General features: G+C 37.6%; 1 protein-coding gene across 1 annotated transcript in view; it reads right to left on the bottom strand.

Annotated features, from left to right (window-relative positions):
• Positions 1-5219: 5219 nt before the first annotated feature.
• Positions 5220-26333, bottom strand: part of CHM (CHM Rab escort protein) — a 41369-nt gene continuing 20255 nt past the window's right edge. The window contains exons 9-15 of the mRNA XM_018086445.2: positions 21055-21132; positions 17398-17502; positions 16811-16874; positions 16266-16362; positions 13822-13914; positions 10760-10926; positions 5220-7250 (exon numbers count right to left, since the gene is read on the bottom strand). Of these exons, the coding sequence (XP_017941934.2) occupies positions 7053-7250; positions 10760-10926; positions 13822-13914; positions 16266-16362; positions 16811-16874; positions 17398-17502; positions 21055-21132 (802 nt within the window). The 3' untranslated portion in view covers positions 5220-7052. The remainder of the gene's footprint in view (positions 7251-10759; positions 10927-13821; positions 13915-16265; positions 16363-16810; positions 16875-17397; positions 17503-21054; positions 21133-26333) is intronic.

Raw genomic sequence — 26333 nt, 5'->3', positions numbered from 1 at the left:
GGTAAATTAAGAACATGCACAATCTGGTCTCTGTATATATACTGTATTTAGAAGTTAAGGACAGCAGGGAAATACTATCAGAAATAGAGTCATGCTTACTGAGTTTTGGGACACATATCCAACTCACTGCTTTTTTTTTTAAAATTGTCCTACAAAAGCCCATTTATGCAAGTAATATATTACAACTGCTTAGAGGAATGCCATGAAGAAAGAAACCCATGGAATTCATTGTCCCTACTAAAGATATTACATGGAATACAAAATTCAGCAGTTATTTTGCACTTTATAACCACAAATAAAGCACATGTTCATACGTGTGGTAAGAAACTGGAAGGTGAAGTGCTGCCTAATTACTTCATTTATAAGCAGTACCACAGAATAAAACTGGATAAGGTTCTGCTTACCTAAATTCAGTGTTCCAAATCCCAATTACCTTCAAGGAGGACAATATTTCAAACTTCAGACTGGAGTTTTCTGAGATTCTTGCTTAATTTAGCCTACTTATTTTTTCTTTCTCAAAGGAAATGAATTAAGGCTTTACTGAAAAAACTGTAATAATTAAACCCCCTCACGTTTAGTACATGCAGCAGCATTTTTCAGATTCACTGGACCGTGGATAACAAAACTGAAAGCTAATGTCAGGTTAGAGGAACTTTATTTTTAATTTAATAGCACAGTCAAAAGCACTTTACTACAAAAAGTTATGACTTTCATTATGTCTATAAATAGGCAACTTACTGAATTATCCCACAGAATGTTAATGACATTAGCATTAAGTCCTAATTAAACAATGAAGCGATATGCATTACAATCTGCCACCAAATATGCATAATCAGAAAAAGATTTCAAAATATAAGTATAATTTTATGTTATTTTTATTAAGCTGTAAACAAAGAGTTTGTGTTGATTGGTGAAACCTTATTTGAGAAACAGGGAAAATGTCAGAGAGGGAAAAAGGGACTTGAATAACAAAGTGTCTGCTATCCTAGTCACGTTATAATAGCTATATTTGATTTTTTCCTCTGAAAATCACTGGCACCTCTACTCAAGTAAGTATCATTAACACTGTTCATCTTCTTTCTCAGATACATTTACTTTTATGGACTCTCAAAAGGCTTGAGAAAATACCTGTCACCATTTTACATCTTTTTACTACGACAGTAAAGGGAAATGACTCAATCAAGTTCACTGAGGAAACCAGTCCCAGAACCAAAACATTTCCATTTCTCTGGAGTCCCAACTTGATCCATCACCCACTGCTGGTGTTATGCCTCATGGGAGTCCTGCTCTGTTGTTGTTTTTCATAAAAGCCTCCTTTTCTGCCTTAACAATGCCTGATGTGATTTTGAATAAGGTGTGTCCGTTGTTATGTATTATTTCTGCACTCAAATATGGAGCAGGAAAACACCTCATGACTCAGCTAATGAGTTGCTGTAAGAATCCCACAGTGGATTGTCTCTGAATAATCTATAGTCTAAAAATGAGTCACTCAAGGTACTTAGCAAGGGCTTACACAAATTTTTGCACAGGAGAAAAGGCTGAATTCACGGGATAATTCATCCCCACAAAAGGACTCAGCCATGACTTGCAGTGACTTTCACGCTACGGAAAAGTTCCCAGAGCTGGAAGTGTTTGGTTCCATCGGGCTGACAGCTGCTCTCTCATCATGATTAAATGGCTTTCCCTTGGGTGAGCTCCAGAAATATGCTCAGGTTTGAGATTCAGAATTCCACACTGGCCATTATGCACAGAGGCTAAAACAGCCCAGGAGTGTTTGGGTTGGGGATTTTTTAAATTTTTGGGGTTGAAGAGAAGACTCTTGCCTCCTTTCCCAGACTCAAGTTCCCAGTGATTAAAAAGTGGTTCCTCACTCTGGACATTCAGCTCAGGTACAACAGACCAGCTCACCAGCAACCACCAAACTGGTTTTATGGCTTGTGAACGGGTCCTGAGGTGCCAAGGAGCTGCAGTCCAGCACAGCATTATCCAGATGTTTTATCCTTACCAACCTCACAGCTCCAGGATCCAGACAACAATCACTTCCAACACAGAAGCATTTCTCAGTCCAGCTTCATGCTTAGACCAAAAAAAAAAAAACCAAAAAAAAGGAATGAGAGCTCATGAAAATAGGCTCCCTGAAGTTGGAGCAGCAAAAAAGCACCTATAAAAGCCAAAGCCACATTTGCTTGACACCAGTGGTGATTGTTGTCATGCACCTCAGAAGAGAAGCCTCCTTGTCTGAAAGGACAGATGGGACTGTCCATAGGCTTTGGCACAGAATGCAGGAACAGCACTAAAGCCTTCTCCAGAGACCCAAATATACTATGAATTATGGGGTAGCACTTCAGAAGGAAGTATGAGATCCTGAAAACCTGTATCTAAAAATGTGGGTGTCCTGAGACTTCCTAAACTGTTTAGTCAAATACACCTGGGTCTGATCTCCACTCAGGCAGGCACCTTCCATCTCTTTTGTCAATGTATGCAAACAGTGTAAAATATATTTGTTGGAATTGTGACAGAAAGAGTATTTTCCATTAAAGTCCCCTCTGATCAGAACTCCCATGCAGGCAACAACTGCATCTTCCTGATACTTCACTGTCAACTTTGTAAATCTCAGATGTCACTGAGATTTACAACATTCCTGCTGGGCTCCCCAGCCAGATTTGGAAGAACCACTCACTCTTACAAACAGGAACTGGCAGCCTGTAAATAAACATAATGGTGGAATTGTTAATAAGCTCTATTTCCACCAAGAGTAATTCTGTTGCTGGAGATGAGGCTGACAGCATGAATTCCACATGGCTGACCATCTCCTACCACTCACCTCTACGTCCCAAACTGTCCTTCTACAGGACCTTTGCATCACATTAACTAAGTTCTTCAAATCATACACCTAAGTTAAGACTTCCATCTGATAATTGAAGCAATCTTAGTCTTAAACTGGGTTGCAATAAATGGATGTTTTATAGCAGCGTCACAAAGTTCCAGTGTCACAACTACTTCTACATCTTACCAAAAATACCTGGCATTAGTACTTATCCAGGGCATTCAAATGCCCTGCCATCACAACTCTCCCACATATTTTTGACAGTTTTGTAACACAGGCAATTCTAACTTTTGGACATTCTATAGTGGTTGATTTCTGCAAAAGTTTAAATGCTAAACTTTCACGAGTTAATGATTTTGTCATAAGATATAAACACACAAAGTTAATTAATACTCTTTCAGAAAAATTGTTAGAAATGGTACATGCACACAGATCATCTAAGTTCCCTGATGTGATCTCAGCAAACTGCTCCCCTCATCAAAAAAATAGCAACTGTATTAATGGCAGTCACAAAATCCTCAGGAAAAATAAGAAAGGACACAAACAGCAGACAAGCCACCAGAATCTGCAGAGATTACGAACAATTAATGGCTAAAGAGAACACTTATTATGGCAGAAAAACCAGGGGAGATCTCTGGAGAAGTTTAGAGTAGTTCCAAACATGGAAAATTTTACTTAAAAGAGGATGAGTTGCTACTGATATAAAATTGTCAGATAAGTAAAACCCAAAGGTGTACTGCAGAGGATTATATAAAATATCTACAGCAGTAACTGACTGAGCAAACATACACAATCCAGAATGGATAAACAAACCTACAGACAAACAGTAACACTCTTATTTGTACTGCCGAGGTATTGAAACATGTTTGAGTGCTGAGGAAATGAATTTTACCCTTTCTCCAGAAGAGGTTATGGATTGTAAGTGACCCAGTCTCTTATTGTGTGAAAGCAGCACATTCATACTTCTGACTTGTCATTAATTAATACATTACTGGTAAATTATTCTTGAAATTAAGCTGTTGCAACTCACATTGCTGATGCAAAAAGATTTGGAGGGGACAGAGAGGAGCCTAAAATACAATGAGGTCTGAAGCCAAAGCAGCCATACAACCCCCTGAGTGTGGAAAGGGAATTGGTCCCAGCTATGTAAGGAGAAATGTTAGGGGAACTCTGACAAGACTCAGTCTATGGAAAATACAGAACACAATGTAAAAGACAAACCTCTGAAAATTCCCCAAATCCTCTTCAGAGCACTCCAGTTAAACAGCACACGCTCCATCACATTCCCACACGGGGGCTGACAGTGCCTGGATGTTTCTGAATCAGCAACTCCAACACAAAGGTATTTTTTCCAGGGGTCAATTTTCCCATTGATGCAAGGAGGATTTACACATGCAAGTCCCATTAATATTAACAGGAGTTACCCACATAAATCCCCCTGCAATGAGAGGAGAAAGGACCCCATAGTCTGCAAGGATCTAAGTTCTAGTGATTACCTGTCAAATGGCCCTGAGCATCATCATCACCAGAAAAAGCAGACGAAGCAGCTTCATGGCTGAAAACCCTTCCAAAAGAGCAGTAACTACCTGAGTCCTACAGATAAGGCAACACAACAGCAGAGGGGAAAACGACACAAAATGGGCTGTTTGATTATTAAGGGTTAATCCAATTAACCAACTTAAAAAGAAAGTACTCATTAAGGAAGGAATTCAAACATATCAAAGCACTCCTTAGAAAAAAAAAGGTGTGAATATTGTATGAGCTCCAAGGTGCTTGAAGGATAATACAGCTACTTGTTTAAAAATTCAATTAACCTTATCTTTCTTTAACTTGATTTATTAATAATCCTACAGATAAATTGCCAGTTTTTAAAAAGTCATGTTATCTTTTGAATACATCGTGTATGACAAGCCTTAAAAACGACTTCAAATCAGCCTAACCCTGACTTTGTGTGCTTAAAGAAAGAACAAAATGCAGTTCAGAGCATGATTTCTGTAAAATACAACAGTCTTATCTACTGCTACTGTGAGTGAGCTATTGGGTACTCAAGTACCATAGGAAAAACATTTGATGTTTCCATTCACCCCATGAGAGAGACATGAAAACAGTTTTTAAGCAATCAATGTAGTGTAAAGTCACAGCCCACAACTAGTAGATCATTCCATCAGATCTGAAATCAAATCTGCAGTATTTCCAACTTGGCATCACGTGGACACGAAGCACCAAGACAGAACTTTATGTAAATTTGCTGACTTGGATGAACATGCTGTCACATCTGTGAACTTCATTCTTACTGCAGATCCTGAAGGCAGACAACAGAATCACCAGGAAATCCCAGCTAACAAAAGAACTGCTTTTCTTTGAAAACAAATGAAAAGGAAACACAGAACAATGCACTTGCAAGCAAACCTTTAATTTTCATCAAACGACTTCCTTGTAAACACAGAAGATGAGAAATCCTATGATCCCTGTTTTTGAGAGACAAACAGGGAGTAGTCCTGCACTTAGTTCTTTTACAGATCTGTGGATGTTAACTACAATCACCAGACACTCATGCTTTCCAATACACATAGGAATTGCAGCTAAATGAAGAGGCAGCCTGTTGATTACTAGATATAAATAACTGCTCAATCACAAGCATCCAAAGGTTACAGTTATTTAATACTGGAAACATTTCAGCCACGGATTTTCTGAGGACTTTGGGATTCAGGTACATACACACAGAGCTATCCTGTAAACAAAGGATGCAAACACGAACAACCCAGGTTCTGAACTAAACTGGACAGGGTAGATAATGCAGGACAAAGTGAAGGTAACAGTTGTGTTGTAAAAAAATAAATAAATAACCTTTCTGGCCTGGAGCCACTTTCAAGGCAGGCACGGGCACCAGGGAACTGTACAGACCTGGCTGTGGCACGTCCAGGCAGTGCTGAATAGTCATCATTCCATGGCATTTTTTATTTACTTACAGTATTTAAGCACTGCTGGAACTGTATCACGTTCAGGTAGAAGTTTAAACCCCCCCAACTCATCAAAACTCACTGATCTACTGGGTGCACATTTTAAGGTAAATCTTTAAGTACATGATAAATACTTTTTATCATCTGAATATCTGATTTCAAGCATTGCTCAGAAGAAGTGCAAGTTTAATATGGTCATTTACAAGAGCTTTCTCATTTTATATTTTTCTCATACAAACTAGGTTTATAAATACTTCAATACATTTTATTGTATAAATGCTTCATGATTTATCATTACAAAATGCATAGTTTACAGCTATCACACTAATTTTAATCCTATTATTTGAGATCAACACAAACCTTTGGAATTATCTGCTGAAACTTCTCTCCACCACCACAAAATCCCTCAACTGATGATCACCTAAACTTCTCAGAGCCCCTATTTCAAAATATTAACTACTGGTTTACTAAAGACCCAATCACTGCAACAAATCCAGGGAAACCAACACAGGTATGCTCCACTTAAGATGAGGAATTTTGTTGGGAAATCTGGCATTAGGTTTAAATTGCGTTATTTTCCTGACTACAGTAAATTAATTCACTACTGAAAATGTGTGATCTATTAGATCTTATTAAAAAAACCCTGAATGTAAAATTGTTCCATGTGAGGAGCATCTTTTGGATTATATTTGCTTCTAAATTATGGCATTGGTTTCAAAACCATACAAGAAAGCCACTCCAGAACTGTCACTATTATTGCCTTCCAGTTCCATTCATAAGAGCACTGAAGGACAGGTTGTGAGCCTCACCCTCACTTGTTTAATCAGCACAGATCCAGGGATTCTTAGCAGAAGATCATCACACTGATAGGAAGCTTGCACTTTTTTCCTTTTGCTTAATGTTGACTTGTTGCCTGTTTAGAAGATGGAGGATTCCTTCAAAAAATGTAAAACAAAACCAAATTCTCTCGATAAATCCTATTTTAGCACTTGAAATTCAAATTTGTTCTGGATTTTTTGTTCAGCTACAAACCCTGCTGGATCTGGTGGATCTATGAATGTCTCATATCAATGAAACTACTTGACAAAGATGATTCAAGCTGAAGGGAAGTAAAGCCATAGCAAATACCAGGGCTCTGGGGGTTTTAAACCTCTTTTTCTTAGTCTTACTCCCTTATGTTCTGGTTTGGGTCAATCTCCTCTTCTACTAAGAGAACACTGTTCACTCATTCATTCATTCATTCATTCATTCATTCGCTCATTCATTCATTCTTCCTTTGTAACAGCAGCAGTTCCTCCATCACTGCTCCCCTCAGCTGAGGGTTCAGGTTTTGTCTCTGCTGGATTACTCAATCCAGACTCTTCTGGCTCAATCTCATCTTCATCATAAATAATATCTTCTGGACTGGGTGGTGGGGGGCAGAATTCCTCTGTTGGAAACATTTCTTTGAAAATGGTCTCGGCCTATTCAGAAAAAAAAAAAAAAAGAAGGTAAACTTTCCCTTGAAATGCAATACCTTGAGGCAATAGAGGCAATACTGTACAGATATTCAAGATTAACCTCCATCCTTTCAAATCAATAGTGATTTAATACTTTGACAGTATTGTAAACACGTGGGAAATCCATTCCTTCTTGCAGTCCTCGAGAAAGAAAAAGCAATTTATCTTTTTACATTGTTCTACTGGGGAAGTCACAGCATGGGATTTTGGGAAAAGTGCTGGTCATTCCACCTGTATTGAGAATGAGGAAGGGGATTTTTTGCAAGCAAAATGATCTTTTTACCTATAAAAGTATCTCACACTGCAGTCAAATGCAGAGCATGGGAAAGATCTTCCCTCTTTCCAGAGAGAGGGATCCATTTCACAGCACAAGCAAACCCAAGAAATTGCATATATGTACATTCCACATCATATCTGTACAGCTTTCCTTCTTAAATTTAAACATTGCAAAAAAATTTCCATTTCTGTTTTTCTGAACAGCTCAAACATGGCTCAACTGACAACTATTCTCACCCAGTGGAGAGAAAGCAGACAAATATTTCCTAGGCAGTTCTCAACAATTATTCAGTGCAATTAGTCAGTGAATATCCATTCCAAAAATGCTCAAACAATCAGGAGGTTGAACAAGGAAAGAAATTCTCAGTATGTTATGCAGGACATCACGACACTGATTATAACTGAACAATTTAATGGCATGGAGTGCTTTCAAGTCTACCAAGTTTTTAAGTTAACTGTATCCAGCTGAAGTAATACAGAATAAACAAGAATAAATCAACAATTCTTTCATTGTAACACTTTGATATTTGTAAATAATTAAGGTAGCAAATAGTTCCCTCAATATTTAGTAGTAAAGTGTATCAGCTGCAAAGTGTAGGTACAATTGAATTCAGCATTAAGACACAAGCATGTAATGAACTTGTATACTCTAATTTGATAACTGAAGTTGAATAAAACTAAGTTTTGTTCCTGTTTTGTGGACAAGCTGTGTGGGCTTTCATAGCAACTTTTACAGGGACCACTACTAAACTAAGATGACCTGGAAATACAACACACTTGAATAATTCTGAAATCCTCCCAGATATAGAAAACAAACATAAACAGGTTAAAGGGCAAATATTGGTCTGACAGTTTTAGTGCATCCTCTCATGAACATGAAGATGCCTCAGAAATCTGAGATACTTCAGAGAACACATTACTTTAGAACATAATAATTCATGTCAGGTTGCAGCAGTGAAAAGCAGAAAACTGGAAGCCAGATGCTTTCCTGGATCTACACATACAGGATTTGAAGGAATCCTAGCTGGCATTTTCATTTCATTTAGCCTGTCCTCAGGGCAAGGAAATGCAAATATCAACATTAATTCAGTATCACACTCAAAATTTAACAGTAAATTATAGTACAACAAGAATGGAGTAATTTGTATACTGAGGTGTAGATGGATAGTTGCCCAGGAAGAGTTGTGATGTCTTGCCTTCTAAATAATGTACCATCAATGCAACAAATAGAAGTTAGTAATGTTAATGGTAATGGACAAATAAATCACTGCAAGTATCATTTAAACACTAATCCCAAAATTATATGGGAAAATTAGATTCAATTTTCCCAGCTCTCTCCAAGACTAACACACACAGTGGGGTTTTGTTTATTTTTTAGAGTGCTCTGATCCATGAGTTTGTAAATGTTTCCTGTTTGGAGACTCCCATGCTGCTGCCAGGAAGATGACAGTGTTTTGGGGGTGGAAGGCACATCAGCTTCCAGCTATTTCCCTCCTCCACTTGCCTAGAAAGTCCCTGGTATGGTGTATTCCAACTGGGACTTCTGCTGCATCTTCACCCTACTCTTCACTCTTCTCACATATGACTTTGAATTATAAACATGTTCACACTAAAATGTTTGTCACTGCAAGTAGGGACCATTTGTTTCAAAACTTAAATCAGGTTCAAGAAAACACAGTCTCTCTCTCTCCCTCTGTCTGAAGGGCAGTGATTCAGGCTCTGGATGGTTCCTCCTCTGAGATCTGCCTGGATCTCTCACTGATGGTCACCAGAGGCTGAACTGCAGCACCAAGAACATTTAAACAGGGCTTGATCTACACCACCATTACTCATTGGGAAGAAAAAGGGCTCTTCAGGGAAGACAAAGCTGAATGCTACAAAAGGTGGCTATCAGAATTAAAAACAGGCTAAGTGTATTTAAACAGCTTTTAATTTGCACTGTTTTAAACAACAGTTTAAAAACATCTAATTTAGAAAGAAATTCACTTACAATTTAAAACTGCTACCATAAAAATTGTCTTGCACTTTTTTTTGTCTTTACAGTTCTTTATCCCTCTGGGAAGCAAATTTTTGCCTTGTAAAGCAAAATGAAGGGTACTATTAGCCCTTAATGACACTGTTCTGACCCTGCAGTTCAGCCTATGTCAGCCTTTCCACTTCAAAATCTTATTTTTAAGAGGTTTATGACTTAGCCATAAAAAAATCCAGCAACTGGTTAGAAGATGGCATGCACATTGTCTGAGCATGGCCATTAAAAAAAACAGCTTTAAAAATGACTGGTGCCAGTTAATCCTCCAAAGATGTAAAGTGTTCTCTTGTCTCTAAAGGCCCCTGACACCACAGGCACTGCTGGGGTTGATTTGACTAAGAATTTGCACCTTCCTTATGGAGGTAGCTCTCTGAAGGGAAGGGGGAGCATTCTGTAGTTCTCTTTTGCTGAACAGGTTCTAATTTAGGTATTTGCATGATCTTGTTGTCTTCTGCTCAGTTATGGTGGGGAAGGCACAGTGGGAGGTGCCACAGGAGGTTCTTTCTGAGGATCTGGTGTTCCTGCACACTGTGTCACACAGAAGGTGCTGTCTCACCAGCTCTGACCTCCCCAGTTTTGTTTAGAAGGCTTTTGCTCCTCATTTCCCACTTCAAAGCACCAGGGGTTTGTCTCATCTGGAGCACTACTGGGTTCTCAGTTCAGGGTTCCAGTTATCAGGGACCAGATCTGCAGCCACCCAAACACTGAGAACTAAAACTCAGAACTGTGATCTGGTGTCAAATACTATCCCTAAGTCACAAATAGAACAACATTCCTCTCAATTCCTTCAGAGATACAACCACACCATCATTTTTAAATACAGTGAAATGAAGGCAAAGAGAAGGTAAACTGAGGCAGGAATTAATCTACCACATTAGTAATTATGCTGGGTTTTCCCCAATAGGTTTGTGGTTTGTGACTATGTCCTGTAAGTATCAAACTTCTTCGATGATCCTTCCAATTTGAACTAGGATTGTGTGACTTTTGACCTGTACTGGACCCTCTCTCTAACCTTTCAGGTGAAAGACAGTGCCTATTTCCCTATCTTTCCAGCTACCTGGTTGTATAATTTTGGGGAGTTATCATCTATATTTCTGCATAAAGTAGAATAACCCAGACTTAAGTCTTGAAATGAAAGTTCTGCAACCAAAAAACTGATGTGCCCAACCTGTTTGACAGCACAGTCATTTCCTAAAGCAGAGTCTGGCCCAGAACAGACATAAACGTTTGGGGGTAAGCCAGAATAGGAATTTTTCTCAACTCCTGAAGAATCTCTCATGTTGAAGTAGACTGCCCAGAGGACTCTAGGTTTCTCCAGTTCTTCATTTTCAGTCTCTGAAAAGAAAAGAAGTGTTTGCAGTAATCAGCATTCTTGTGTGATGAGGTAAATATGTAATCTAGCAGACTAAAAGTCAAATTTTTAACATGGAATTACTGTAATAAAGGACTTTTCTCTTTAAAAAGACAATTATTTTACTTTCCACTTTTTTCTGAGATTCTCTTCCATCATACTTTTGCTTTCCTTTCCAACCATAGGTATGTAAATTCTACTTACTCTGGGCCCACTATGCCACACCAGAACCAATGATCCCCTACAAGCCTCCTCCTGAGGAGCTTGGTCTAAATTTAACACCTTTCCACTTCACATTATCTCCTTTACTGTGGATAAACTCCAAGAGCACAGGATGGGCTGAACAGGCCCTCCCTGGGCAGTGCCAACTGGAAGGCATTGCATTCCCTATGCAAAGATATTTTTGATGTTTAATTTTTCCTCCCCTCCCACTTAATAGTTTATCTCTGTATAGGAACTCTTCCCCCTTGTGTGCATTAAGACAGAGTGTTCAAGGCAACCTAAGCAGATTAACTGATGCTCATGGTTTAAATAAAAAATCCACAAATAATACATCACCCTCAAATTAACTGAAGAACAGAAAGAATTCTGATAAAGAATTACCAAACCCCAAATATTCTGTATTTGAAATATGTGACAAGCAGTATGGAGAACCTCTAAATTGTGGAAGTGCAGCTAAATGAAAATAAATGACTAATTTGTATTTATCTACAATTACTGAGCTGCAATACTCATCATGAATACAAAGTGATCCTGAATTACATCTTCCTTGTTCATAATCTGTACCTTCCTGCAGTTACTCTGCACATTCCTATAATCCCTCTGCACACAGGCAGAAAAGCCTCTGGGAAGATGAAGGTCACTCCTGAACAGACCAGAATGCAATAGAGGAATACACAACACAGATTCTTAGCTTAATAGATACTATTTGTTTGGCATATTTGCTGTCTTCTTTTTGGTATTTTACCTCCTCTAAAATAAATGAAGCTTGTAAAAGACCTTGTGAGATTTACTTCTTTCCAAGAAACAAACTTCTAGATAACAACAGCATTCAAAAGAGTATTTTAAAGCAGTTGAATTAGAAAAAGAAGAGATAAATCTATGCTATTCCTTCAGTATCTTTTTATAACTGTCAAATAGTTAAAAAAAATAGGTGCTACCCATACTGAACAGTTTGAAATATAAATTAAATTCATCAGCCTGTGAAAGTCTGAGCCTTAATACAGGGCAAGATGCTCTTTAATATATTTAAAAGTTCACATTGCTCATAAAAGTTACTTCTTCCTCATTTAGGCAGGAAAATGAATGGAGTCCTCTTCTCCAGGTGACTTTGCCTCTTTGACCTGCCATGGCCCAGTGCTCACTTTATCTGGTGATTCATTTTCAATAACTCCAACAGTATTTGTTCTGACATTTTAATTAAAATACGACCACTACCTCATCCTGATGATAAAAAGGCCTATGTGTCAGGGAAAACTAGCTTTTCAGTGCCTCAGCGCACCTGAGGACCCCTATGATCACAGAGTTTCTCCAGAAGAATTTCAGTCAGGTTCTAAACAATATATCATTTCAGAACTGGATCATTTTACACATTAAGATTAATGCTCCTCCTCCCCAAATGATTAAAAGACACTAAACTGCCAGCTGATCTTCTCTTCACCCTGGTCTTTGAAACACGGGGCACTGCCTTGAAAATTTAAGATATAAGTTAAATATTAGAGGTTGGAAATTAGCAAGCTTGAAGTTAACAAACAGTGTTTGCAACACTCCAGTCTAAAGAATTTACCTGTACTCTACATATTGTAGGCAAACCAATTATAAATATTATAAAATATTTCCACATCATAGTAACTTGTATTTATAGCAACATAACCACTGTCACTGACAGCTGAGCATTGTTTCCTCACAGAACTATGATTTACTGTCTTGAAGCATGGATACTGTATTTAAAAATGCTTTGCCAGGCTTAGACACAACAACATGTATATGCACATGACCTATTCTGTGAGCATTACCAAAAACATGATTAAATACAAGATCTTGGGATTAAATTTCAAAAACTTGTGTGAAATTAGCCCAAAGTATCTCAGGAACAATTCCTAGGCAGCACCTGCTTTGTCAACAGCTGCTTTGCTCTGAGGCTGTGAAATTTTCCATCTCAAGGCCAAAGTTCATGAAAGCAGCTGGCAAGGTTTCCTTGAATTTAGGGCCAAATAATTCATTACTGAAAATTCCTGGAAATCTATCTTTCTGGTAACAATATGTAACAACTTTATGCTTCAAGCAGAATCCAGAGAATTTCACCTAAACCAGCACATAAGGAAATACTTGAAGACAACAAAAGGCTGAGCACCAGTCTGAGAATAACAGCAGGCAAAGAAAACTAAGCAGCTTCCAGCACTGAGCACGTGGCAGCTGGAGGAGAAAGGCAGATCATGAACTCTTGGGGTTTTGAGAACTATTGTCAGGGATACCCAGGTGACAGAAATCACTAAAACAGTGCAAACATCAGCTTCACAAACATCTCATTTCACTACTGCATCCCTGGAAGGTGTGCTGAGAAGCAAATATGTTTCGTGGTAAAAAGAAAGTGTGAAAATGAAAAAGGTCTCAGACACTCACAGCCTCTGGGTACTGAAGTTAAACCACAGTTGGAGAAGACTTGGAACAGCAGATCATGGAATACAACAAACCCAACATCTGTCTAATCAATCTCACTCCCAAGATAAATCCCTTGACTTTGAAATGCTGATATCTCAAGAGCAGCTCACCACGTGCTGCCTCTGATGATGGATTCAGATGCTCAGTAACAGGTATTTATGAGGGTAAATTACATTTATGTAAAATAATATCTTAATACTTCATTTATTTATTCTTACCTTTTTCTGCATTTACATTGAATAACTTCTGTACAACAGGCTCTAAATCTTCCCTTGCTGTTTGAGTTGATGGACAGGTTAAATGGACTAAATCTGTTAAAAGAGAACACAAACTAATTACAATCATCAATACAGAGATAGATAAATAACATTTACAATTTTTAAAAGGTAGGCTTTTAGAAATCACAGTTCTTCATATAAATCACTTTGTTTAACCCAGGGAAGGGCTGTACTATGGAAATACAGTGTATATACAGCACACAGAATAATACAGTACAGCTGTATTATTCGTGAAAATTCAGTTTTGCTTGAATAATGTGGATTTCATATTTAGATTTCTTGCTAATGTACTTGTTTTCATGAAAAGAAAAGTTGCTACACTATTCCTTTACTTATTCTGCTTTGAAAACTTATGAAATTGTGGACTCCTTAAGAAAGATACTCACTTGATGCAGTTCCTGTCCTCTTTTCTGTTCAGATACAGAACCAGGAGCTCTGCTGGATTTTACAGCCATTCATTCAGGTATTTAAAAGCCTCATCTTAAAACTTTTCATAAAACCACCTTAACAGACTCATTTGCTATTGAGAACTCCTCAGTACAGAAGTATCCACCAGAGAATCACAAAGAAATCTAACATAACTCTGTACAAAGTTTGGACTGATTAATTTTTTCTTCATTACTCTAAATTCCTGATCCATTTCACAGCAATGCAGAGCTGAGGTATTATTTTAAATCTATATGGCATTTTTCTCTTTTCCCTCTGAAGCCTGGCTGGTTTTGTTGTCATTATTTTCCAGTATATCACAGAGACATTAAATAGGTTTCCTGCCCAGTTTGAGACTGGCTCCATGAGGACCAGCAATTTAACCCTTCTTGCTCCTCTTCCTTTAGGTTGCACACAAACAGATTATATTCAAACATTAATATTCATTTTTTATTCAACCCAAACCAAACCTTCTGCCTAAAAGGAATATGTACTAAAAAAACTACAAGGAAACTGGTGGTGATAATGAAAGTGCCCCTGTAACCTTAACTAGATGTTTACAATCCCAAACAGTGGGATACAATCTATTTTTTCCTCAAAAATAGCCAGTTATAAATCACTAAAGTTCACATCATTTACTTTCTATAAAATCTTTTTTATTATCTTTAAGGTTATGGCTGTGAGTCCCAGTCATCAGTATATATTTTGATTATATTTGATTTACTCAGGTATAACTGCATTAGTTACAGTGGTTGCCAACATTTGTCTTCAAGTAATTCTTGCAGCCAGAAGAACGATGAGTTTAGTTCATGATTTCATCATTACAGCCTCCAGTTTTAGGGCAAGTGAAGGAGTTTGGTTCCACTCAACTGGCAATACAGATGATGTGCCTGTCATTTATGCAGTGTGATCAAAGAGGGGATGTATTTGTATACTTATCTTAAATAATTGTTCCAAGGAGAAATCAGTCAGGTTAAAACCCATTTGCAGATAATGATGTAAAAGTTTTTTAAAAGATTATGAAATATGTCCCATAACTGGAACTCAGCTATGCCTAATATAGAACTTTATTATTTCAACACATGAAGACAAATTTCATTAAGGAAGGCAGTACCTTCTCTTCTGAAATGAAAGGAACTTATGGACAAAAGTAAATAACTGAAACCTTAATATTTCAGCACCATAAAAACCTTCAAGAAACTAGTAATTTATATCTGTTGAACATCAATCCTTCTTTAGTTTCACTTTCTGCTATATATATTTTGTGAACCTTTAAATAAAAAAAACCCAGCTATTTAAGGGATAATTAATAACAATATGCCTTATGGCACTAAGTTCTTAATTACAGGCTTATAATTTTTTTTATTATTATTTAAGTAGGAAATATAACTTTGAATGACTTTATCATTTAGGCTACTCTTCTTTCATATGCAAAGAACTGAGTTCAAGCCTAGGTAACAGTAAAATAAATTGGTTATTATTATAGTTATTTTTTGTTAAAAAGCATTAGGTCACCTCTAATTCTATTTATCTTCCATAAGTGTCCTACTTAACAGAATTCAGCAGAAGAATTTAGAAAGAAAAATAAATACCCAGTAAGAACATTTTGTTGCTCATTTATTTCCAGTTCACATAAAATACCAACAACTGAGTCCTAAAGCTCTGTGCACAGAAAACTGTTAATGCAAATACTGGGATGTTCCTTCTGAAAAGGTGATCTCTCGTATTTTTAGAATTAAAGTATCTAATGGGGTAATGAAGTTCTGAGAAGAATTTTTATAATTTTACCTCAACCATAGCATGATATGTCTACCATGATATATCTTCTCATCTGTGCTCATAAAGGGACATAATCCCACCTCCACCACAACTTGCAGAAGCTAAAAAGCTCCCACTGTACCATTTTCAGCTTAGTTTCAGAGCTGACAGAGTCAAAGGGCAAAACCCTCTGGACTTACAGGTGTCCTTCATGCAGGTCATGGTTGAGGAGCACAACTCGATGACACAAACTGCTGGTTTGCCCAGTTCCACGGGAGGCACTGTCAGAATGGAAACCTGGGGAGCAGAAGAGCCTGTGGTAAAGCAGAGTATTGTGGAGGAGGAGAAAACCAGCACAGTCTCAACACAGGAATAACTGCAGACACTGACACTATTTGGTTTGCTGCTTTACTAGCACAGAAGAAACACAACAGTGATTAGTATCCTTCAAAATTAAGCAAGTAAAATAAACTACCTTAAAGACAGCAGCTTAGAAACTCTATTATAGTGTGATTTTATTATTTTATTTTTATATTGAATATAGTGTCATTTTCCAAACAGGAAAGCCCAAGTAATTGAACTAAACTAAAGTAAAATTTGTAATAGTTTTATAGACTAAAACAAATTAAACAATTTCCAGTAATTCTGGATTCAAGCAGAAACAAAACCATGAATTAATTCCTCCAACAATTAAATATTAGTGCATACAATACATAAAGACAAGTGATACAAAACTGGTGTGTACCTGCTGCTCTGGATCTGTGTTTAGTACAGACTGATCTGTAATGAGCACTGCTCTGGAGATCTGCCTACAATTAAATAAAACAATTATGTAAAAATATTTATATAAAAAATATAATTATGTAAAAATAAAACATGTAAAAAATAGCAATTTGGAATCATAGTTTTGGTAATACCAAGGTTATTTCACCATATAATCTTTATTAATGTGATTCTTAGTGGGATATTTTGCCTGTTGCTGAAGTAGGAACACATCTGGAACATTAATGCACTATTTTCAGTGACCAAACTAGATGATGAGTCAATGCAGTTGTATAAAAAAGCTTGAATATCGTTTTGATTTAAAAAAAAAAACCCACAAACTTTTGTCTATTTGACCAAGATTAGCAGCAGCATGTTCCAGGACTTCAATGTCCCAAGCAGGACAGGACACTTGGGATTAAGGGGAAATACAGCAGGGAGATCATGAATTGCAGTTTCTGCTCCTCCAGTGCCCAGGATTATTTCTGCACTGCACTCACTGCTACAGCTTTGCTAATAATATCTGAACTGTTCTGAAGGCAAAGGTAGATATGTTCAATTGTTCCATACCTGTAACACACATTTGTGCATGTGCTCTCTGACAGGTAACTGTCTTCCACAATAAAATAGTTGGCACTTATTCTTTGTCCAAAATGATCCACAATAGCTTTGCATCTGTTTAAAAGAAACCAAACCATAATGAGAAATTTCAATACAGGGTAACAAAAGCATGCATAAGAACATTTGCTGATAAATAAATAAAGCAAATTAGCTTTACTTAACTTTTTCTTCAGGTATGAAAATTACCTTTTCTTTTAAATTAAATTCTTCTGAATGACTTTATCAAATGTTTCAGTCAATTTAACATACAGGACTCAAACCAGCCAATTTTATATATATTCCTATACTCAAATTCAACAGGTACCTTGAAAACAGTAACTAAAAGAAATGTAACAGCACAAGCAGTGTTTTAACACTTAGCATTCTCAGAGTTTCAAATTCTATTCAACATGTGCTTCACTTGCAACTTAAAGAAGTTTTCCCTTACTATTAAATTTCAGTGATTTCATTCTCAAGCTCTCATTTGAATACTGCAAATAAACAAGGAAATGGAGCTGCTGCAGTTTATTTCTAATTATAACCTTTCTTATTGTTTATGGAACAATTTCCCTGCCACCCCCCAACCATTATCAGAGGGGAAAGGTTGATTAAATGTCATGTTGCATCACTCAAAGCCAGCAAAAGCAACGACACGTTTTATTTTCCTGCTAAGTGTTGCTTCCTCTCCTTTGTTCAGGAATAGCATCAGGTCATACGTGTGATAAGATTTTAAACTGAGAGAGAGGGAAGGAGAGTGCTTTAATTTCAGTCCCACTTCACTTCAAAGGGTGATGCTGAGAGAATTTCTTTCAAGTGCTGCTCCCAAATCCAGCAAACACTTGTGCACTGACATTATCAGGTCTCTGTCATCTGATCTGTGTTGGGACAATGAATCATCCCGAACCCTCCATTGACCTTCTTTCAATGTGTCGAGATAAAAGGATGAAAATTAGAATCCATCTCCTTGCAGTGCCACGAGTTATAAATGTACTTTATAGGGCTCATTATCCAAACTAATGGACTAAGGGCGACATCCTTGAAATGGACTCAGCAGCACTGCCAGAGCCAGCCTGCAGTATTTCAGATATGTAAATTACTGTGTTTGCTACAGCTTTTTATTACAGATGTAGAAATGTCCATTTGTCACATCTCTTCCATTTTGAGACAGAATTATGTAATTGGAAACATACGTAAAGGGTGATCAACGCCTGCCGTTATTATGGAATTTTATCATATGGACCCCCAAAAGTGACCTACAATAAACACAGAGTAAAGCAACAACAACAAAAGTATGATTCGTGCATTCAATGTGCTTTTTCCTCAACCTCAAAAATATGATGTGGTTTTTATTTTCTAACAGAGCATCAAAGTTCTACCAATATGTTCTGCAAACATATTAAACAGCAGACCTGATACAATACATAAAAAACAAGTATTTTCAAGTGTATTACCAAAACTTTAAAATAGGGGTGTCTAGAAGTTTCTGTATTTTGACCCTGTTTTCCTTGAATCCTATTTTCATAAACTATTAAAAGTACTACAGAAAAAAGAGAAAAATAATTGTAGAGTTGGGCATGAAATCCACTGTTCTCTGTATGTACAGGTGTGGGTAGGAAAATGTGAAAAAGCAATGTTAGCCATGTCTAGAAAGGAGCTGATATAAACTTTGATGATATTTAGGGGCTTTAAATTAAATGCTAAACTAAAAGTTTGAGAAGAAAACCAAGGCTGCAGATAGAAGTATAAATTTCCCTTACAGGTCCTAAACCAAGAATATTAAAGATAGTGAAAAAATAATTGCATTAAGATATGGGTGAAGCTTGGAAGGCTGTGGAAGATGCTCTAAAATGAATCCTCCACAATGTGACTAAATTTCTCCTGTGGTGAGTGTAAGCTATTTGTAACCAAGAGAAGCTGCCTCTGGAACACAGAGCCAGCTGTACTGACAATCAGATATGAAATTGCCTATTACCAATTACTATTAATGGTCTGTTGACTCAAAAGCTCAGTATCTCATAAATAGCCTCATTAACAACTTGATAGCTGATTTTTATTAGGCAAAACACTGAAGCCCAAAAGCCAAGAGGAAATACATGCTGGTGCAGGGAGGGAATACACAGTGAGGATGGAGATAACATGAAAAAAGAAAAGGAAACAGTGATCTGGGATGTGTTGTGCTTCTTCATATTCACCATCAGAGAATGGCACTATTAAAAGCCCAATGTTTTTGGAATAATGAAAGTCTGATAAAGTCTTTTAAAAGTATTTCAATAATTCTGTTCCCCAAAAATCCATCCTTCAATTTTGAAATGTCATAAGCGAACCAGGAAAGCAGCCTAATAGCCTAAAAAAGATACTTGAAACCTGTGTTGAACCCTGGGGAACTTATTAGATTCAAAACATAAAAAAGCATGTTAATGGAAAAGCAGCACTCCACCTCTTTTGGAACACACGTAACCTTATAAAGAAAATATTACTTTCAAAGGTCTTCAGAATGTCCCTCTGAAAGAGTAAGTTAACTGTTTAAACATTATTGGAAAATAAAGCTTCCTACAGTAATAGTTCAAGTATTAGTGTTAAAATAAACTGCAGAGTTTCTGAAAGGAGCATAGTTTCATCTGCATATGAATTATGCATTTAGAACAACACACATGAGGAAATGCTATCACATTTACATCTCACAGTCTGAAAGTGTGCAATGAACTCCAGAATCTGCAGGAACTGACAGAAAGATAAAATCTGTTGTTTACACAGTTTCAGGGAAAAACAGCTACTACTTGACCATGCCATGACAAATGCAGCTCAAGGAATCCAATGTGCAGTGCAGCTGGAAAATATACACATCCCCTCCATCATTTAAACTAGTTTTCCTAATAAAATGTTACTACATCATTTCTAACATAATTTTCAAAATTTTCAACAGAACATCTAAAACTTTCAATTATATAAACTAAGCTGAAAACAAACTCTTAAGAGAGTAAATTCTGCAGTTAAGCTGATAACTGATAGAATGTGTGTAAGAGAAACATAACAATTTACAGAGGTGTGAAAAATGCCACCACTGGAAAAACTCTGGGTTGATTTTTCTTAGCTCAACTTTAAACCTGCCTACAGGCCTGATATTGTTGTAAAAGAATTTATTCTGGGATAAGAGGGCAGCATAGTTTATGACAACAATCTACCTAAAAACTCATTAAAGTCTTTTCTCTTGGAGTGACATGCATTATCAGCAAAGATTAATCCGATGAGTCTTTAGGTGAACTCCATTTTTAAAAATGCAATAACAGAGGGCTTTGTTGTCATCTGATGAAAATCAATTAGAGTAGGTAAGGCCACAAGGAAAACTAACATCACTCATCACCAGCCCCCCGGCAGCTGAAATGATTTGTCTTCCAAGCTTGGGTGATCAGGAGCTGTAGTAATATCACAGGGAAATTAATTTAGTTTCTATATTCTAGACCCACTTTCCTTGTTCTGGAGGACCTATACACAAATTACTTTTAATCAAGGTTGATGTGTTATTAATACCAAGGAGGATCTCTGAAGAATCATTTTTTTTCAAATTGACTCCCCACATTTTTCACCTGTATTTGGTGTGCAAACAGAAGGTTACTGTGTCACCCTTACCTGCCAGAGGCTTTGTCCACCACCAGGCACCGCACGGGGTGGCGAAGGCAGTAGATTCCCCCAAACACAGCACACAGCCTGGGAACAGGGAAAAACAAAGGTTATTCCCATCACAACTAATGGCAATCACTGTGTGTCACAGCCAGGCAAAGCTCTGTGCCCTCTGGCAGGATGGATTTCCTGACTCCATGGGCCCTGACACACGGAAGAGTGGAGCTGCTGGAGTGAGTCCAGAGGAGAACATGAAGATGCTCCAAGGGCTGGAGCCCCTCTGCTCTGGAGCCAGGCTGGGAGAGCTGGGGAGGTTCACCTGGAGAAGGGAAAGCTCCAGGGAGACCTGAGAGCCTCTTCTGGTGCCTAAAGGGGCTCCAGGAGAGCTGGAGAGGGATTTTGGACAAGGGTCTGGAGTGACAGGACAAGGGGGAATGGCTTTCCCACTGCCAGAGGGCAGGGTTAGATGGGATATTGGGAAGGAATTCCTCCCTGTGAAGGTGATGAGGCCTCAGCACAGGTTGCCCAGAGAAGCTGTGGTTGCCCCATCCCTGGAAGTGTCCAAGGCCAGGCTGGATGGGGCTTGAGTAGCCTGGGACAGTGGAAGGTGTCCCTGCCCATGGCAGGGGGTGGGACAAGATGGTCTCTCAGGTCCCTTCCAACCCAAACCATTCTGCAATTTTATGATTTTGAAGTAAAAGATTTTGGTATCTCTTCGTAGATGGTCAACTTGAAAAGAAAACTTTCACTTTCCAGACATGACTTCCCCTAAAGTGGAATCAACTTTGTCACTCAAACATCCTATGAGGTAATTCAAAGACAGTCAGTCCCACAACCCCTCTCAAACCTGGATGGCCTGATGCAGCACAGCAAAGGGCTGCAGTGTGTCCCGAGCCCACCCTCCCTCTGAGCTCACTCCAGAAGGCTCAGCCCAAGGAGCTGTCAGCACCAGCACTGCCACTGCCCAAACTGGAACACCCAGTTCCCTGGAAATACCCCTGTGCTCATGCAAAAGCAGCAGAATATCCCCATGTTGAATCCCAGCCTTGGCTGTCTGGAGATTGTTGGAGATGACACAAAGGTTAAACATCCACTGAAGGATTATTAGAGAGCCTTGAGCTACGGGCTGATTATCTCTAATGCTGCAATCAATGGCTCCTTGCCTGACAAAGCAGATATCAGCATCTTTCAAACCAACTCAGATGAATTTATTTCATATGTTATATGCAAGAATAGTGCTATTAACTTAATTATAACTAAGATTCCTTAGTTAAAAACATTAAATTACATCTTTCCTTTGACTTCAACCACAGTCAGGGGCTTTTTGATATATGCACTTGATTTTTCTAGTGTGCTTTGAAAGAACTTTGCTGCTTGGCTGCACAAAAATGTGAATTACTTATTTCCAAGAGTAGCCTTCTATCCAGAGGAGGAGGGCATGACCTGTTTTCATAAGAGGCCAGCAGAAAACTTCTCTTTTTAAATGAAAATGGAAAGGAATTTTGATTGTGTTGTTAAACAATTACAGAAAGCCAAAATACCTATTAAACAGCCCAGCACGAAAAATGACACAATCGGGAAGAACTTGCCAAAATTATTTAAATACAGAAATTGAAATATTAAACTAAATGGCACCCCAGTAATTTATGACAAAGTAAAATCACTGTGCTAACATTACTTTCATACAATGGGCTATTCAAGATGATTTGACTGTACTTCAGGTACAAGGCAACTCTTTGATACCATTAACCCTAAATGACAGACATTTAAACTGATATTACTCTAATTAACTGGCGACTGCCTACCCCAATAATTCAAGTTTTGCTGAAAGATAGCAACAACACTGTACCCAGCTTCAACTCTGCCCTGCTGACATCAAATCATATTACAGTTAAATTAAGAGTTGTGAAAATTTTTGGCCTGGTAGCCCTCCATCATCCACAGCCTTTAAATGCCATTTCAGTCCCCATCAAGGCAGGACTCAGCAGTTGCAGTTTTTAATACAGCTGTGAAACAATAGGACATATTAAAAGCTGAGGTTTTGACAGCATATTCACCATGATTTATGAGTTTGTATATAATTTGATTATTCTATTAATTTTACTGATTACTGATTCAGCTAATACAGTGAAGGTCACTTACAAAATAAATCTTCATTACATTCCACAGAAAGTAACTGCCTCCAACTAGTTGTTTTCTTTAATTAAACACTAATGTAACAAGAGAGAAAATAGGCTGCAGGGTTGCTGCATCTGTTGATACAAGAGGAGTTTACTGCTTTGATGTAATGCTCTCCGATATTAATTGAACAAAAATAGAATGTGTCTCCATCTGACATCTCGATTTTCAGTCCAGAGATGCCATAAACACACTGAAATTACAGACCTACCCTTAGTTCACTCAAACTACAGAAAGTAGTTTTACACCAAAAAAATAGTTTGTGTTTCTAGCATCTAATTTGTCCTCTACTTCCTGAAATTCACTGAGTAATTAATTAAAAAATTGACTATTTTCCCCTCTAACTGTACAGTTTTCTATAGCAAAAACTGTTTGCTTCTCTCCTTAAAGCTGAACACTGCATGTCCAGCACAATGAGCTTTGGAGAAAGATCAAAGAAAAACATGCCAAGTGCTGAATTAATGAATTTTTCTCTTTCAATTTGGTTTTACACACAGAGCAAGCTGTGAGCTAGTTCTTATGTTAAATTCTGTGTTTCCTGGAAGGCCCCTCAAACATCACATTTCCTCCAATGTTGTTGCGTGTTCTAAAAACCCTGACCAGCAGAATACAGACAAATCAAACAATTAAAATGGCTACAGCTAAAAAAAAAAAAATAGATGGTTAATCTTCCCAACACAGATTTCCCATAAAAAAAGTCAAAGTTCAGTGTTTACCAAATCAACTTTAAAAGTTGTTCACAAGGAAATTTTAAGAGAAGTGAAAATTATTACAGTTTTTGCAAACAGTTAAAAGTTCTGAAAATTTATCTGGGTAACAGTACAGTCAGAAAAAGTCCCATGAAAGTATTATGAGAAACATATTGTCACTTGTTGAAGCAAAAAGGGGAATAAATAAGTTCTGTTTGAGAATAAATTTATTGTGTTTCCAGGAACTGCAAAGTAAATCCAGACACTGTACAAAGATAATGAGGGATGTGATTAAACATGAGGCTACTGTCAGCAAAAATGCAAAATCTGAGGTGAAGAATTTGAGACTAGGTCTGAAGTAAGTAGTTCCAGAGACACGAAGTTTTGTCAAGAATGGTCAGAATCACAATGTGAAAGTGCTGTTTCTTAAAATAACAGCATTATCACCTCTAAATTTTTCAAAGATCCTGCAATTAACACCACTTTTTAATGGATCTAGGTTAAGCATCATTCTCTGGGATGCTGAACTCAAAAACCAGATGATTTATATGAAAGTGAGGTGAAAATCCACCAGGAAACATGTTCAACTATTTCACAAGTGTCCTAGAAATCACGGTAAAAACGTTGTGGGAATTGTAAGAAATTACCACAGAGCTGGAGAGAGGAAAAAATAACTTAAAAAGTCCAGTTATTTCTGTGTTGCTGTGATGGCAGTTAACCACAAACTCACTCCCAAGACTCATCTCCGTGGAAGGTGGAAGGATGGGACCTGCCTGGCTCGAATTCCATCGCCCTTGTTCCAGAAGAAGCTGTTCCTCACACAAGGTCGTCCGGCTGCAATGACACAACAACTGTGCCCCCCAGAGACCCGTGGGCAGAGGCACAAAACCAGGGACTAGAAACCAGTCACTAAGCATTAGCTCATCTAGAGAACCCATTTATTTGTTCTCTGCCTCCAGAAAAGACATAAAAATTCAAGTTATCTTAACCCTCAGTGGAATTCAAGGACTGTTTTACTAATTTTGTCATGTTTTTGGAGCTCCCTTTCTATCTGTCTTTAATGAAAAAGGACTTTGCTAAATGCAATTTGCCTTCACATCTCAGCTTTGCTGCAATAATAAACAATCATGTCATTTCCACAGATCTCCTGATAATGCTGGAACGTATTCCCATGTCTGAGTGATAATTCTCAGGGAGACCTTGTAAGTCAGATCTGCACATCCCCACTCAGCCAGAGAGGAATTTCCTTGCTAAGGGACTGTCAGGAGGCAATATCAAATAATGTATTAAAAAGATATTTCCTCATATTACTAACATTGTCCTAACTTAAATCCTGAAAAGGCCTCTCATAATAGCATTTGTATTTTGTGCTTTTAGGTTCCAAATATGTTTTTCAAATGTACCAAGAATGATTGAGATAGGACAATGTAATTCCAACCCCTGTAATTCCTTGACTGAAAACTTTCCATGCCTAGTTAGGGATCTGAAATCAATACACTTTGACAAGACCCATATGATCCAGAGCATCCCATGTGATATATTCTATTGGCTGAAGGTATAAACTCCTGCAGAACACTGTATTTCTGGTCAGGGAAATAACGAGGATCAGAAAAACTCTGTTTAAAAAATAATTTCCAAACATGAAAGAATTGACAAACACTCACTGAGAAGGAAGAAAAAATCTAAAATGGGAAGGTATTTTCCGAGTTTCATACACTTAATGCATTTCCCAACAAAGGTTACTTCCAAATTAAAAGTCTTTCCTGTCAAATTCTGAGGAATAATGTGGGCAAGGACACAAAAGCATTCCATAGCTTTATTAACGACAAGGCTCACTGATCTGTGAATAACCTGAAAAAAATGAAGATTATTGAGTTACTTTACCAATCTATCCATCCATCACTAGTGAACAGGTCTCAGAATGATGGATTATCTCACTTCCCTCATGTTTATCCCAAGCAAGAGTTTCTCCTTAGAGGGAAAAACAAACAACTGATCCTACAAACAATCCTGCTAATTATGCCTGCCCGTTTCACATTCATCTGCCAACAAAGTGAGGAGAAATACATCAAGTTTGTCTTTAAAAGCCCAGCTACACTGGAAGTTTTATTATTTCCCTGAAATGCAGGTGGAAACAAGAGGAAAGCAAAGAGAGTAGCACTGCAGCTACTCATATATTCAGTATTTCAGCACAAACCAGAGAATAGTGACAAGTTATCAGTAATTTCAATTTACATTTTTGAGGTGCAGAGAAATGGAATAATTGTAAGTGGTAAGAGATATATAAATGTGAAAATGAAATGGAGGACTGAACTCATCTCATATACAGCCAATGTTTTTTAAATCACCTGTGACTGTTTCACACTTGCACAGGATTGTACACATGTTGAGACTCAAATCTGTCACATCTGATTGTACAAG

This window comes from Manacus vitellinus, unplaced genomic scaffold (genome assembly GCF_001715985.3).
Source record: "Manacus vitellinus isolate BGI_N305 unplaced genomic scaffold, ASM171598v3 scaffold_95_pilon, whole genome shotgun sequence".
Classification (NCBI taxonomy): domain Eukaryota; kingdom Metazoa; phylum Chordata; class Aves; order Passeriformes; family Pipridae; genus Manacus; species Manacus vitellinus.
Note: the sequence above shows the minus strand (reverse complement) of the source record. Positions and strands in the feature narration are given on the sequence as shown.